Raw genomic sequence first — 16,593 nt, forward strand, 5'->3', positions numbered from 1 at the left:
AGGCCGAGGGCAGCTTTCACTGTTTCCAGCCTGGGACGCTCTTTAAGCAAGAGCTGGGAGGGTACAAAGACCTTCTCAGTGCTCCCGGCACCACCCTGACCGCCCTGAGCACCTCAAGCTTGTTCAGTGACTGCTGGTCTGGAGCACTGGACTGGCTCGTGTCCCCTCCCTGAGGACGTACGCAGCCATTTTAGTCCCTCCCCACTGGGCCACCATTTAAGGCCACTTAGAAAGGAACACACACAACGATTGTACAGAGTATTGGGCAAACACAAACTCTTTTGGTTTTAATCTTTACTTTCAACCCCAATCTCTTTCCTTTTCATTACAAAATTACTAAACAAACACGCGCAGGAGAGGAAAACTGACATATGCAAACTACGCACTTCAGTAGGCATCTCAACAATCCCATCACCAACACCCGTGTGCAAGGCACAGACGCCAGGCAGAAAATTCTCAGTAGTCAGAACTATGCCATAAATGCATGATCTTTTTATTTCATATAAAAATGATCAACGTGAAAAAAGCCAGACTGCATGTTGGTTTTACACACTTGTCCCCTCCCCAGTGGCCTTCTTGTCCAGCCAGGCTGGAGGCCAGCCCTTCTAGGAGGGAGAGGCAGCCCAGCACCTCAGCAGTTCGCTGACACGAGCGGGATGTGTGTGGTGGGGAGAGCGCCAACGTCCCCCTTGCTTTTCCTGGGCTCGGAGGGGACACAGCCTAGCGTGGCTCCAGCCCAGCAGCCGGGTGGTGTGGCCAGGCACCTTGCTGTGCAGGCAATGTGCTCCCCGCCCAGGCTCACGGAGGTCTTCTCTGTGCTTGCCTATCTGGGGAGCTGTGACCAAGCTGAGCAGCTGTTCGAGGCATTTCAGTCTGGCTTTTTCATCAGCTCCCCCTACCCCCGGGAGAAGGCGAGATCAGTCCACTGTGCCATTGTAGGATTTGTTGAACTTGTTGAAGGTGAAATCCACAGTGTGCGTGGAGATGGGTTTTCTGTACAGAGGGTTTGAAGCCTACAGAACACGGGAGGGAAGAGGACACACGTTAAGTTCACTCATTCAAGCCAGCAGACTCAGGCCCTAGACCTCCCCACGTCAGCCCCCAGGAAGGCAGCAGGCAGAGCACACAGGCGGGCGGTGACGGCCTTGTGCTCCAGGCCTCACTCTGTGCCCTGGGCAAGTCCCCTGCCTTCTCTTAGTGTCCACTCTTCATCTCTGGAACGAGGGTTTGGGTCAGACGGTCTCTAAAGTCCCTTCCAGCTTTAACAGAAACTAACTCCGGGGATTCAGTGGGTGCTCACTCCGTGCTCCATCCTTTAGGAGCTTGTAGTCTGCCTGGGGTGACACGGTGTATGTATGTATGACATGCATGAACACTGTAACAGACTATAAGAAACAGAGCTCCTTTTCTGTGGATATCTTCCTGCCTCGGCCGTGCCCAGTGTCTCTGCCCCCCCAACGCTCCTGACCTGGGTTTGGGACTGGGCTCTGCGCAGCCCACCCTGCACCAGGGCTGCACAATCTCACTGTCCAGAAGTGGGCACGGCCCTTTCAGGTGTTGATTCTTTGTTTTTAATGCCAAAGATGCTAGTGGGCCTTTATTGATAACATACGGTTGAACTCAATCCTGCCTACCTTGAAGTCTCTTCTACTTCCAATTTCCACTGGCTTACCATTTCGTATCGGGCCCTGGATCGCTCACTCTGGAACTTTGCAAACTCTCTCCGGTCGTGGATGGTGACAAGCAGCTTCCAGATGGCCAGGAGTGCAATCCCAATCAGGACGATGCTGCCAACCACAGCCAGGAGGATGGTCATAGCATTGGGGGCGGTTCCGCACTCTGGAGGGGACCAGGGGACATGGTGAGCAAAGCCACCAGCATCACCGAGCCCCTCCCAGGTTAAGGTGCGCCTCTCCCCAAGCCTTCCCCTCTGCTCCGCCTTAGATCCTCACGGTGCTTCTGGGAGACTTGGGGCTGGGGGCAGGAAGGTTCCCCCAGTGTACAGAAAGTGAAAGATTCCAAGGTCACATAGCAAGTTGGTGGCAAAGTCTAGATGAGGGGCCTGGTGCACGGCTGCATTTCCCCTAATCGGCAGAATGCACGTCCCTGCCAGACCCAGTCTCCAGTGCAGGATACTGGACCCCAGCTCAGCTTTCATGTAAGTGCTTCCAGGAGCAGACTGGGCAGGCAGGAGGCAGCATGAAGCCACTTCCGCAAGGGTTGGGCTGGGGCCCATATTTGTAAGCCTTTAGTGTGGAGCCCCTTGTAGCAAATGTGCTTATTTTCAAAGAACCGCAAAGACGCGCTTGGAAACAAAGCCTCATTCTTACAGGCAAGCGCCCTGCTCTGGTACCACACTTCCCGCTGCCTCCAGGCCAGGGCAGGCACATTATGTGGTTTGGCCCAATTTAGAAAAATAGTTTGCAATGTTGTGAATTGAAGAGAGAATATCTTTTTCTTCTCTACCCCTTCTGCCCCCCAGGGAGAACGTAAGGGGCACTATTAGGAAGCCCAGTTACTCTAAGGCAAAGGCCACTGGTCCCTGGGCCCAAAGCAGAGGCAGAATGTTGGAGTTTGGACTGAAGCTTGACCTCCTCAGTGGTCTGGGGAGCTGAGCAAGGCAGCAGGCAGGGATGTTTAACCCAGCGCTGCACCTGTTCTTCTTGGCGTCCACACCGGGAAGCAGCAGCAGCCAGCCAGGGCCGTGTGTGTGCCCGGCTACTTCCTCATTCGAGCAACATCCTGTCCAGCCCTGGTGGTCCAGATGCCCTGGACCGCCCTGTGGAACACGGCAGCTCCTCGCCACCACTAGCTGCAAAGGCAGGTGTGTTCTGTGGCTGCTTCCACTCCTGAGTTCCGTTTGCTCTAAGATGAGACCCCTCCCAGGTCAGGGCCCTCTCCCCCTATGACTCCCACTGCCCCACCCCCCACTGCCCCCCGAGTTCTGCCCTGACAATCGGTCCCCGGCTGCATAACCACCTTTCTTCTAAGCTCCAGGAGTAGGGTAGCAGCGGCCCTAGGTCTGGATCTTCATAAGGGATTGTATTTCTCCTCTCTCGGCATTTGGAAAGGACAGTGAGGAGAGAATGGGCGATGCCCCTAGAGCAGGGAAGGGCATCAGAAATCAGAACCCGAGGGCTGGGCCGCCTGGGCCTCACCCACCTGGCTCCCTGAGGACTGTCAGGTTGGACTTCCCACTGGGGAGCTCTGTGTAGGTGAACATCATGACGCAGTCCTTGGCAGTCTTGTAGAAACAAAGCACGGCCTCCTGGTCATCTTTCACTGGAAGGAAACAAGCAGGAATGTCGTGAGTGTCTCTGAGCAGCCCAGAGCCACTGATGGTGGGATGGGGGCGGGGAGTCCTAGATGGGGGCTGGGACTTTGCAAATGAGTTCTGGTTTCTTACATGTAGAACGCAGGCCCAGGGCTGAGTTTGGATTGCTTTGGGGACACATGGGACACATTAAGGATCTTCGAACCTCTGAAGTGTTCGCGGGGGTGATGTGAAAGAAAAGCCTGCACTGGTTAGGAATGGGAGGTGTGAATGGAGCCAGCCGTGGAAATTAAAGGCATAGAGCAAAGAAAGAGCCATCCTGACCCCTTTGAGGCGCGAGGGAGAGTTCACATGCGGGGAACAGCCCAGGCCACTCAGGGTGAGAGCTGGCTGCAGAGGCCACGCGGCAGCGGCTGTTTCCTGGGATGTAGAATCAAAAAGAACCACAGGGTGATGAGGACATTTGGATAAGAGACGCCCCACAGCGGTGCCACACCCTGAAATACAGTGAGTCAGCGCTGAGGTCAGGCCACCCCAGCGCGCTCTGGACACCAGCTGGCTTCGCCCTCTGAATCACGAAGCCCATCCTCAATCCGCCCCAACTCCTCCTCGCGCCCCGCTGCCGGCACCTGGGGGACAGCGTCACAGCCTGTCCAGGCCTTATCTGCACTCCAAGGATTCCCAGGAGAGGGTGATGAGATTTTAGGAGGGAAAGGACCCAGGGGGAGTACGAAGGTGTGAAGGATGAGGAAGCAGGGGCAATGGCAAACGGCCCGAGGACAACCGAAGGTCAGCGTTACCATGTGACGGGCTCTGCAGCTCTGGCTTTTTCAACCTCATTGCTCAAAGGAGCTCTAACCTGGGAGCGGATGAATCAGTGTGGTTGCCAAACACGAAACCCTGGGCTTTTCGCTCAGCCCCTTAATGATAGGCCAGAGATGTGCGTGCGTGCGTGCGTGCGTGTGTGTGTGTGTGTGTGTGTGTGTGTGAGAGAGAGGGAGAGAGAGAGAGAGAGAGACAGAGAGACAGAGAGAGACAAAGCCCAGGGGAAGGAGTAGAAGGGTAAATGACAGCTTCTCTGACCATGTGTGCCCAGTTAGGGGCAACCAGTCCCACAGGCAGAAGCTGAGGTCAGCAGCCCCTGAGCAGCAAAACGGAAGCAGGGGAGGAAGACGGGCGTGGGGGGGGGGGCGACAAGACCGAGGCCCACTCCCCACTGTCTTCCCAGGGCACAGACAACACCCTGCACACAGTAGGCACTGGGTGAACACATGACTCAACACTCAGAGGCCATGACTCGGCCATGCAGTTAGTCAAAACCAGGGTGGCAAGGACAAGCAGGTCTGCAGGAGAGGTGAGCTGGGCCCAGGACAGGCAGGCAGCGGGGCTAGGGGTGTGCAGGGGCCAGGGTCGGGGACGGGCAAGCCTGCCAGTGAGGGGAGCCTGAGACGCAGACGACCTTTCAAGGTACATAGTCTTTTTTCCCCACCATTTTAACAATTTTAAAGCATACAATCAGTACTTTTAGTGAATTCACAATGCTGTGTGACCATTCCCACTAATTCCAGAACGTTTCTATCACCCCAAAAAGAAATTCACACCTGCTGGCAGTCAATCCCAATTCCCCCTCTCCCAAGCCCCTGGCCACCACTACTCTACTTCCTGTGTCTGTGGCTTTGCTTATTTGGACATTTCATGTAAACAGAATCATGTAAGGTATGTTCTTTTCTGTCTGGCTTCTTTCACTCCGCGTGACATCTGCATGGCTCATCCGTGTTGTAACACGTGTCAGGGCTTTACTCCTTTTCACGCTCAGTCGTATTCCACGTTACGGATATACCACATTTTCTGTACCGTTCATCAGCTGATGGACACTTGGGTTGTTTCCGCTTTCTGACTATTATGAATAATGTTGCTCTGAATATCTAAGTTTCTGTGTGGACATAGGGACCCACTTCTCTCGGGCATACAGCTAGGAGTGGAGTTGCTGGATCGTACGCGGATCCTACGTTTGACTTTACAGGGAACGGCCACACTGTCTTCCAAAACACCTGCACCATTTGATATCCGCATTGGCAGGGGAGGGGGTTCCAGCACGGTGTCCTCACGGGGAGCCAGCAGATATGCCAAGGAAGCCTGGGCTGTGCTTCCTAGCCCAAGGCTAAAACCAGTCTCCTGCCATGGAGGAGAGAATCTCCAGGCAGCTGCCAAGGTCCAAAAGGGGCGCTGCCCAGGGCTGCCCCGGGACACTCACCGATGGTGTCCACCCGAGTGATCACCTCGTCTTTGCACAGGTTTTGGCAGGTCTGGTTGTCAGCCTTCCCGGAGTTCCCGGAGTGAAGCAGCAAGCATTCGACACAATCTCTTTGGAAAAGAAGAAATAAATGCGGGTGTCAGATGTGTAGAACAGTCCTGCACGTGTAACTGAGCTCCCACAGTGCAGGTCCCCTGAAGGCTTTAACTTCTTTCTGTCTGCAGACATTTGGCCTCAGGGAATGTCCCTGCTCTGCCCTTCTTGTTGTTGTTATGCAGGAAGCCCAGGGTTCTCGGAGGAACACAGGGGAGCTTGGAGGCATGTCTGGTCTACCTGTCAAGCCCCAGACCTTTCAGATGCTGACACCAGGAGCCCAATCCATCAGCACCTGACACGTCAAATGCCTGGGTGAGGAGTCTGCTCCACATAAGAGATAAGAACCTATATTCCTGATGCCCGGAGGGGTCCTCCCATCCCCATGGCCAGTGCCTGATGCCCCCACACTGCCAGTTCCCAGGATCCCACCTCAGTCATCACCCAGGGCTGGGCTCTCAGCCTCCTGCACATCAGACTCTCCAGGGGGCTTCTCAGAGAAAACACCAGTGCCTGGCCCACCCACACCTACAGAACCCCACCTCCGGGTGAGTCTGATGCACAGCGAGGGCTGAGAACCCCTGTCCCGGAGAACCTCGGCTCCAGCCCCCCTCCCTCCCCTACAGAGACCACCTGCTGGCTTCCCCAGGGCCCTGCTGCCCTCGTACCTGTCGGCCAGTCTACACTAGACTTTGGTGCAGGCTACGGTGACGACTCCCTTCCAGGAAACCTCCATTTTGTAAGGGGCCTTCTCTAGAAAATGCATGAGGAGCCAGAGGTGCTCTGAGGCCCTCTCCTCCCACCCAGGCCAGCAGTGTAAACCAGACAGTGTGAACATGCTTAATTACAACTTCCATTAGATTCTTACTATTACACTTTAGATAGTCAACACCCAGCTCTCCTCCATGTCCTGTGTTAGGTGACATGGAGAACGGGACTCCTGGGGGTGCAGGCTAAGGACTGTGGGGCTGATGTGGGAGGGCAGGCGGCCCCGACCCCTCTGGGGGCTGGGGCTGAGCGTACCTAGGACGGTGAGAACTGGACTCCAGGGAGGAGTGGCTTGAGCGAAACTACCCAGCTGCCACATGACCTCAGGGACTGTGTGTGGCGGTGGTGCGCGGCGGGCTACAGGGAGGGTGAGAGCCCGCAGGAGGGACCCCTCAGGAGGTGGGGTTAGGGCTCAGGAGCCAGGCATGCCGTGGGGGCCACTGGAGTACAGGGGTCACCTCGTGGGGCCTCAGCTACGTGGGCGCAGCTGCCCGTGGGCATCAAAGGGGCTCCGTGTCTGGGAAGCTCTGCAGCAAAAATACAGAGGGAGGTATAACCACACCCGCTGCCTTTATCATCATCTGTTTTTTAACTCCTTGGGACTAGGAGGCCAGTTACCAAAACGTTTCCAGTGCAGAAACTGTGAAGTGGAATATCAGAACTGGAAGGAGCTCAGAGGTCACTTCATTCGGCCTCCTTATTTCCCAGAGGGGGAAACTGAGGCCCAAGAGGAGTCAATGGCAGAGCTAGGTCCGGCAGCCAGGCACCCCACCCCCCATTAACAAGCCCTTCCCCAAGTCCCTATACCACTTTCTGAACACTAAGAAGAAATGGGCGAGTAGCTCATAAAGAGAAAGTGGATAAAACTGTCTTTAAAAGGTTCTAGTATGCTTAAGAATTCAGCTGTCGGAGAATTGGCCACAAAATCCCACTCTCCTGGGACTGACTTGATGGGAACATTGCAGAGTTAGAAACAAGTTGATAGCGCTTACATTTCCCCTGACAGTCACAGCCCCAGAGGCAGGCAACTGAGACTTGCTGGGGGCCAGGAGTGGGTGGCTCCAGCTCTGGCCGCTCATGCTGCCCGGCCTTCCCCCCTGCCAGCCTCCTGGATTCACAAACACACACGGCAAGGAACACGGCTGCTTTCCGTCCCAGCAAGGATCCTATGTGCCCCACATCGGATGCTCTGTTGTTAAACCAAAGCTCCAGGCCACTTCCAGAAAACATTCCCTAATTATCCATGTGGACGTATCAGTCTAACTCGTAACATAGTACAGTCATGTACTAAAATAAGTCTGCCCTTTTTTATTAAAGTCTTTTGGAGAGACTTTGCACAGAGAGCCTGTTAATTGAAATCAGCTGGTGCTGAGTGTGAACTCACCCAAAGTGAAGGGTATATTTAGTTAGTTCTAGAAAGTGGAGATTGGCTGCCCTGAAACTCCAGGGGGAAAAGGACATAGGACATTCAAAACCTGGTGGCTCTCAGCAGAGCAGGAAGTAGGAAAAAACAGCCTGATATAAGTCACTATCAAAAGGACTTTGTTTAAAGAAAAAAAAAGTTTCAACTAGGCCGTGAAAGAGACAGAGGGTCAGTGTGGCCCAGAGACAAATAAGAAGGAATAGTTATGCTCCCTTATGGCATCTCTTTGCTCTCCCTGCTCCTTTGGTATTGTGTAATGGATAATAAACTATCAAGTCTATGTCTTCTAGGAAGTAAATGCTTTAAATATTTAAAGCAAGAGTTGTTTTCCCTTGGGCCTTTTAACTGACCTAAAGCCAACCCCATACTGCCCTGCTGCTCCATAGGAAGGGAAGACGGAGGGCTTCATCTCCTTTTATTGATTCCATGTGTGCTGTCCTAGCTTGGCCCCCAGTCCCCACAGAACTCATGTGCCCAGGGGCTGGGAGCACCTCCCTCAGGCACAGAATGTTGACGGTGGCTGTGATTCCATGCTCAGATGGCCACGGCTATTTGGGCTCCAGAGCTGGGATCCCAGCCTCCTCCCCGCGGTTGTTTGTATCTGGAGTTCTGTTGTTCCTTCTCTCTCAGCAGGTCTAAAGTGGGTCTGGTTTTCTTCTCCCGTACTCTCCCTCGACCCTTCCAATTAAACAAATTAAAACCTGGCCCTGTCTATCTTGTCTCTCCATCTGCGGCCAGCTTCCAATTACCTACGCCTGGGTTATTCGTGGCAAAAGTCCAAGCGGGGGTTCTGCCACCCGGAACGTTTCTGAGCGCAGACTGATCAGCAGCCACTGTGGGCTCAGGGAGCGTGAGCTCATTTCATTATCAGCCTGGGCCAGACATTCCGAAGGGAAATCTGCCAACAGAAAGTCACACGGTTGTGCTCCTTAGCCAAAGAGAGACGATGTTTGCATTATTTGTTTCTGATCATCTGTGTCCCTGCTTCCCTCCCGCCTGGCTCCTTAGCACGGAGAATGATGACACAGCTGTTTCTCCAGCAGACTGCAAGAGCAAATGTCACTCTTGCTTTCCAGGTGGCATGGGTCTGCGATTCCTTCTCATTTGCACCCTGGGGGAGTGTGAGGGGCTGGGCCGTGGGAGGAGGTCAGCAACTACGTGAGCCCGCGGCTGAGTCAGTGAAGGCCTGTGCCGAGTCTAGACAATCTCTGCATTCAGCAGCAGTGCAGAACCAGCGCTCCATTATCTGTATAAATGGAGCAGAAAATTCAAAAGCCACTGCCGTTGTTTCTGGCATGCCTTATCTAGGTCGGGTGCCTTCCTATCCAATTTATCTTCTGATTACGTTTTGTTTAAAGCAGCACTTCCCATATGGGTGATCTGTGAAACGCTGTTTGGGAGATGTCAATGGGGGAGATCAAATTCATTGGAAAAAGGATTCATGCTGTATTCCTTTGGAAAATACACAATAGTATACTAAAGGCTCTGAGAAGGTGCTATTTTGGTACCAATACCAGTTTAATTTCATTTAACTTTGTATTCCTGTAATTTCTAAACCTGTTTAGGAACAGAATAGCGATGTTGTTTTTTGTGTTCTGTTTTGTTTTTGTTGTCTTACAATATCCATGGAAGCCATGTTTCCAAGCTACTATTTTAGTTATGGTGAGCAAGAGTTCTGCTCCCCAGTGAGGCCAGGTGGGTGGAAGATTCGGGAGAGGGGAAGTGGAGGCTGGCTGGCCCCAAGGGCTGACCGGCTGGAAGACAGGCCTGGCCTGGGTGGGAAGCGTGGGTGGTGCTGTCAGCGGGGCGTTACCTCTTGGTGCTGCAGGCGTCGGGGCAAGTGGGGCACTTCTCACACATCTCCCCAAAGGCCCCTGGCTCCGTGCACTGGCACTGCCCACAGATGCAGTGCCCGCGGTCGCTGCAGATCTGGCCATCCTTGGCTCGGCACGTGCTGATGTCTGTCGAGCAGTTACAGTTGTCCCCGATGTAACCCGCGTGGCACTTGCATTCCCCGCAGTGACACTCACCATGGCCTAAAAGGACACACATGGCACGTCAGGGCCTGCCTGCCTTTACACATGAACCATCTGGTGCCTGCCATGCACTGGGCACTGGGAGCCGGGAGAGCGGGACACTGACTCTGCCCTCAGAGCCTGTTTGGAGAGACACAGGGAAAGGACCTAGTGCTAGCATGGAGGGACACTGGGGACTCTGGCAGCTGGTGCGGTCTGGCTGGGTCTGGGTTGGTGCTCCAAGTGTGTCCAGAACATGGCCAAGTCATGCCACAGGGCAAGGACCCAGGAGAGCTTCCTCCTGCCTCGATTATAGCAATAATGGCCCCAAATGTGTTCACTCCCTAATGCTCAGAACCTATGAACATTACCTACATGCCAAACGAGACTTTTACAGATGAGGTAAGTTAAGGATCGTGAGATGGGCACTCTCCTGGGTTGTCAGGTGGGCCCTGGATGGAATCACACGGGTTCCTACGAGTGGGAGACGGAGACTGACTACAGAGGAAGAAGCCATGGGACAACAGAGGCAAGATGCCCTGCTGCTGGCTCTGAAGATGGAGGAAGAGGCCAAGAGCCACGAATGCAAGGAATGCGGCTCTGGCGCTGGAAAAGGCAAGGAAACCACCCTCCCCTAGAGCCTCGGGGAAGGGCGAACCTGCCGACGCCTCAACTTTAGCCTAGTGGAAATGGTGTCAGGCCTCTGACCTCGAGAGCTGTAAGAGAAAAAATCTATGTTGCCTCAAGTCACTACATTTGTGGTAATTTGTTGCAGCCACAACAGAAAACTAACACATTTGTTCTCCCTCAGTCCTCGTGAGGTGCTGAATTCTTGCTCTGGCCTCGGGACCCACAGCCCAGAAAGGGAGGACTCAGGAGCGGATGTGAGCACACCCACGAGCAGCAGTCACACTTACTAGTGCTTTCCACATGCGTGCCAGGCACTGGTTCGAGTGAATTCCTACAGCAACCCTAGGAGGTAGGTGTTGTCATCCTCGATTTACGAGTGAGCAAAGTGAGACACAGAAAGGTGGAGCAGCGGTTGAAGGTCACACAGCTAGTGGCAGAGGCAGGACTCCCACCTGGGGGTCTGACTCCAGGATCCATGGCCACCATCCCCTAGGAGCACACCCTGCCTAAGTGAGAACGGCTGAGGGACACACCGTTTCTCCCTCACAGGGGGCCCTGCCACCGCCAGCAAGTGGGGAGGGGCCGGGCATGGCCCCCAGGCTCTGCAGGTGCCAAGGGCAGGAGAACGTGCACGTGTGTGAGGGGTGTGTTGGAGTGTGAGTGTGTGTGAGGCAGAGCGCGTCTGAGTGTGAGAACGTTGGACTGTGAAAAGCCCGGATAGTACTATCTTCCAATGGGACTGTAACAGAGAGGATGGCTTGAAACAGAGAAAAAAAATTGTGTTTTCTGCCTCTCACTAAAACCGGCAGTCCTGGGAGATCCCAGCAGCTGCAGACAGGTCTGCAATCTGCAGACCCAACAGATTCTGGACATGAAAGGATCAGAACCATCGAGTGTAGTTGACAACAGTACCCTGAACCTGAGAGCCCTCCCCTTAAAACCTCTGTATTTTTGCTTGTGGGGAGGAAAATTGGATTTGATAGTCCTCCTTTTTCCTCCTTTGCCGGCAAAGTAATAAACATCTCTTTCCTTCTCTTCAACCACTTGTCCTCGTTCTTTGGACTCAGCCTTGTGGACAAGTGCCAGACAGTGGATTCTTGATTTTCTGCACTGTCAGAGGTGGAATGCAGTTCTACAAACGGCACGTAGTTTTTAAAAATCTACTTCGTACTATCTTTACAGCATATTTTCCTTCCTAAGGCCATTTTGCAAAGGTTGATGTTAATATAGCCAAGAGCTTGCCCTCACTGAGCACCTACCCTAAGCCAGTGCAGACCTGGGGAGGTAGGGCAGGGGGCGGGGGGCGGGAAGTTGCACTGGGGGAGGGGTCCTCGTGCTTTACTTCCACACCTGAGTCAGTGACCCTGGTAGTTGGATCCCAGCACCTTCCCTGGGACCACCAATGAGTGTGACCTACAATATGGGTCAGAACCTAACTCCCAAGATCCTCTTCACCTGCCACCTAACTTCCTGCCCCGGCTCTGTCTGCTCTCTAGTGCCTAGAACCTGCAGGCGGCAGGGAGGCCATCTGGACAACCGAGCCTCCCAACCCTCCTGTGCCCAGACAGCCTCGCCGCTCACTCACAGCAAATGTTGTCCTACGGAGAGTGCCTGGCTGTCACAGGCAGCCCTGAGGCATATGGCAAGCCCTCCAGGAGAGGTGAGGAAAGCCAGCCCCAGGCAAGGAGGTGGCTGCACAATGCAGTCTTAACTGCTTAGAAACCACAGGAAGGGTGGCAGCACCCCCCTCTTTGAGGGCTCCACAGTGGGGGCAGGGAATGGGTAACCCAAGCTCACCCTAGGGCAGGAGAGGACTGCCCTGCCCCCACCAGTCTGTGACCAGCACCAGCTTGGAGCCTTGGCAGCAGGAACTACCCAGAGGAAAGTCTTCACAGTTGAAATGGATCCAATCCACATAAATCCCTCATTCTCCCGCCTTAGGGACCACACTGGTCAAGAGCCTGGTTTAAATTAAAATGGTTCACTGTCAGGGGGTAGTTTCCCCATCCCCCAACATTTTATCAAGAAAATTTCTAAACTTGCAGCAAAGTTGAAAGAACAGTGCAGTGCATATCCTGGTAGCGACCACCCAGACTCTACCATTAGCATGTCACATGTGGCTTTATAACATCCATCCATCGATTCACGTTTCTTAAAAATGCATTTCAAAGTGAGTTTCAGACATCAGTGCACTTCTAGGGTAGATTTTAATACGGCTCTGGCATTATCCAATGGCTTGTACATCACCATCCCATAAAGCAAAAATATAAAAAGTAAAAAGTGTGCTGAGTGCTGTATTCACAAGCACCAAAGACAGCAGGCCAGGCCGGAGGGCTCATTTTGCTTGAGACGGTGAATGTTGTTTTCTTTCCTACTCTAATTGTTGGCTTCAATATGAAATTATCCAAATATAATCTGATGCAGTATTCCAAGTGCCACAGGTTTGGAAAGAAGGTAGTATAATATTTTGTTGAAGAGTTTGGGCTTGGGGTGAAGAGTGTGTGTGTGTGTGTGTGTGTGTGTGTGTGTGTGTGTGCGCGCGCATGCGCTGAGGGGAGACCTTGCTTCCTGTGCCATCTACACGGGGACAGCACACCAGGCAGAGGCACGTGTTACCCTGTATTTTCCACCATGACAGTTGGGTGGCAAGTAAACCCAGATGCTAGGGTTCACGAAGATAGGAGTTAGGAGTCAAGGGCAAGAGAAAGTGGGAGCTGGCGATTCACTAGACAACAAGCCATTCCTGAAAGCTTCCTACAACCCTTGAGCACAGCCAGGACACGACAAGAAAGCAGCTGTGTGCAGAGAGCCTGTGGAGGGGACAGGGCACCATCAGCCCGGGTCACGTCAGTGGGGGGTGAGCAAGTGGGAGCAGCTGAGGGGCCGTGGGACATCTGAAAACCCTCATCCATGCGGCCTTTTGGCCTCCGCTATTTGATGACTCCAAAGCAAAGTCCTAGCAAGCCAAACTAAGAAATTGCTGAAACCACCAGAAATTTTGTCCTTAGGGACTCTCATAATAATCCCGGTTTAGTTTATATCGGGTAGTTTACTGCCTTTCAGACGGCTTAAAGCAACAAAGGTGTGGCACATGCCACCACATCCTCCTCCACCCTCGTGGCGGACAAAGTAGTCTAGTCCTGAGGGCCTTGGCCTCAGAGCCTCAACACAGTCCTCCAAGTAGCTTCCACCAAGTGGCAGGAGCTGGCCGTCTTGGTTTAAAGCGTCCAAGTCTCCTGCAGAAAGTGTGACCCTCACAGAATGTCAAAAACTACACGGGTCTGGTCACATTTTACCCTAATCCAAATGTTTCCGTTCCTGCAGTTGGACCTTAACCTGCCTTTCCCTCTGCCTGCATGCTCAGAGGTTTCCCACATCCTCTCAGCAGGCCTGGCCTCTCCTAGTGCTCTAGCATGAGCACGTGTCATTAAAATGGCCAGGGTCATTTGGCCGTGTCCCAAGGATCAATAACCTATCAATCACTAGTCGCGGGGAACGGGAACGCCGTCCTAGCTGACACTGCGCAGAGGACCTAAGCGAGGACTCATCACAAAAAAGCTAATTTATAATGCTGCCTTGGCAGAGTGAGTCGAAGTTAATGATGGCTGTTTAATATTGTGCAGACATAAAAATGTTTTCATTACACATAGGCAGGGATATGGAAGGCACGCGAAAGCCCCATGCAAGCTGTGAACTGCTACACGTGCAAGTTATTATTAGGACCTTTGTTATAGTGATTGATAGCTAAATGGACAGGAAGTTGTAAATGTGCCTATTTATGCAGAATCTCAGCTCTCCAGAATTCAGCAGTTTTCCATCGGCAGAACAGCGCTTGTGTGGGCTGTGGGCCAGGACGTGGCCCTTGCTGCCTCTTATAAAGTCGCACGCAGGCTATTCAGAGGGCGGCCGGCTGGGAAGGAGCTGCGGGGAGGGGAGGGGGGGAACCCGTGGCCCGGAAGCCAAAGGAACCGGTGAGAGGATGGCCCAGCATCAAGGCTCTGCAAAGGCCAAGGACGGCAGATCCGACAGCGGCTACTAGTTTGGCCGCAGGCTGGGGAGGACAGAATCCAGCCTGCAGGCGGGTGAGGAAGTGGTGGCAGGCAGCGTAGGCAACTCCACGCGTTACCTGGTTGTGCAGGGACAGATAAGGCAGAGGAGGGGGTTTGTGGATGGGATACATCTGAGTATTCTTTTGACAAAAAAGAAAGAGTTGGGAGGAAGTTTTCGGGAGAAACGGAGGGATGAGGGGAATGGCCAACCCTGAAGCTCTGTCGGATGTAGTGGGGACGGAGGGGACACGCTGAGGGTGAGGTGTGGCAGAGGGAGAGGACGAAGTTCTAAGATCCAGCAGTGGAGGAGTTCAGGTAGGAGGTGACGAGCTGTGTGAAAAGGCGACTGGGGGGTGTGGGCTGGGACTCGGTTGGAATCCTCCCCCCGCCATTCCCTGTGCCACCTTGGGCGGGTCCTTAAACCTCTCTGGTGACCCATTTCCTCTTCTGTCGATGAGGTTAATGGCTCCCTTGCAGGAACGCTGTCAGAAATACCAGCGCGATTGCAAGTACAGCCCCTAACGCCTCCTCTGGCACACGGGCACCCAGGACACGGGCACTGGAACTGCTGCGAATGCCACTGGAGCGAGCACTCAAGGACTCGGAGACCAACGTGTGGGACAGCTCAGCCGCAGGGAAAGGCAGGGCACCGGGACAGCAGGACTCGGGGCAGAGGGCGGGAGCGTGAGACAGGCACTGATGTCTTTGAGGGGTGCAGGGGGTGACTGAGAAGGCAGCGAGTGACAGGACAAGTTGAGGGATGGCACAACCTCGCATGAGGGCAGGGAGTCGGGGTGGAAGGCAAAGGGCTGAAGGCATCGCTGAGGAGCTGCTGACGGGCGGGAGGGCCCTCCAGTCTCCCCCACCCACTCTTAGGGCCGCCAGCTGCAGGGGGAGGGTGGGGATTTCCGCACAGGGCTGAGGATGAAGAGGAGCCTGTCCGCCATGCACATGGGTGGCGAGCAGCGCTGGGACACAAGGAACCATTTGGAAAACGGGATGTCGAGTGCAGTGGTTAACATGTGGGTTCTGGGTTGGCCTCCTGCATCTACTTACCAGCAGTAACTGGTGCTTAACCCCTTTGCATCTTGGTTTCCCTGTTTTCAAATGGGGCTAATAAAAATGCCTCCCTCACAGGGTTGTTGTGTGAGTCAAGTCACTTAACCTGTAGAAAGCACTTAGAAGAGTTTGGCATATAGCAAGCACTCAATAAATGCTAGCTCTCTTCATCATCATTGTTGATGTCACAGTGGGAGGACAGAGCGGGAGAGGAAGGTTGGAGATCTTCTTGGAAGATGGGCGAGCTCTTCTCGTCAGCTTGGATCAAAGCCTGCCAGGGCTGAAAGCTCCCACAAGGTGACCTAATCCACACCCAGCCTGAAGCGAGGACACCCAGGACTAAGGATCCATGGCCGCGTGCAGAACACCCAGTGCCTGATGGAGTTGCCTGCCCAGCCCCAGAGCCTTGGAGGGGCGGCTGACACCACAAAGGCCCTCCCAGGCCCCAAAGGTGGAGCCCCCTGCGGTGTGCCGGAGGACAGCAGGGACACAACTTTGAGTCAATGAAGAGGGAGGCAAACCTGGCCCTCAGCTTGACCTCTGAGGTGGGGCACATGTGGCCCTCAGCTCCGGCCCAGGAATGAAGCCACCACTCCACCTCACCCCGAGCTCCACTCCGGGGCTGCAGAGGCCCAAGGTGGCCATGGGGGACCCCAGCGGACTAGCTGGAGGGTAATGGGGCTGGAGGACTGAAGGAGCCAGCTTGGGACGGCGCAAGAATGAGAAGGGGTTCTCTTCTCCCCACCCTCATTGCTCGGGAGCACGGGGTCACAGCCAGGCAGCCATCACACCCTCGGGGTACAAATCCTCTCTCCACAGCTGGTTCAGAAATAGTTTCCATCTCACTCTGGAATGCACTGTGGCTTCCCTGGCTTCTCTCAGCGCAGCTTCCATCCATCCCCTCTGGGAGTCGTCCTGGCTTGCAGAGGGCGAGGCGGGAGGCCTGGGCCCAGTTCCTGAGACAGGAAGGGCGCTCCCCTCTCCCCCCTCAGGCCAGCTCCCTCTGCCCCACCGTCAGTGTCCCTCTC

At 54.2% G+C, this 16,593-nt stretch overlaps 1 protein-coding gene across 1 annotated transcript in view; it reads right to left on the reverse strand.

The window, feature by feature from the left end:
* Positions 1-270: 270 nt before the first annotated feature.
* The window catches only part of ITGB5 (integrin, beta 5), a 111,417-nt gene continuing 95,094 nt past the window's right edge, over positions 271-16,593 (reverse strand). The window contains exons 11-15 of the mRNA XM_012641596.1: positions 9,626-9,848; positions 5,529-5,638; positions 3,163-3,282; positions 1,673-1,839; positions 271-1,013 (exon numbers count right to left, since the gene is read on the reverse strand). Of these exons, the coding sequence (XP_012497050.1) occupies positions 918-1,013; positions 1,673-1,839; positions 3,163-3,282; positions 5,529-5,638; positions 9,626-9,848 (716 nt within the window). The 3' untranslated portion in view covers positions 271-917. The remainder of the gene's footprint in view (positions 1,014-1,672; positions 1,840-3,162; positions 3,283-5,528; positions 5,639-9,625; positions 9,849-16,593) is intronic.

The sequence above is a fragment of the Propithecus coquereli genome, unplaced genomic scaffold (assembly GCF_000956105.1).
Source record: "Propithecus coquereli isolate 6110/MARCELLA unplaced genomic scaffold, Pcoq_1.0 Scaffold10, whole genome shotgun sequence".
In the NCBI taxonomy this organism is placed as follows: domain Eukaryota; kingdom Metazoa; phylum Chordata; class Mammalia; order Primates; family Indriidae; genus Propithecus; species Propithecus coquereli.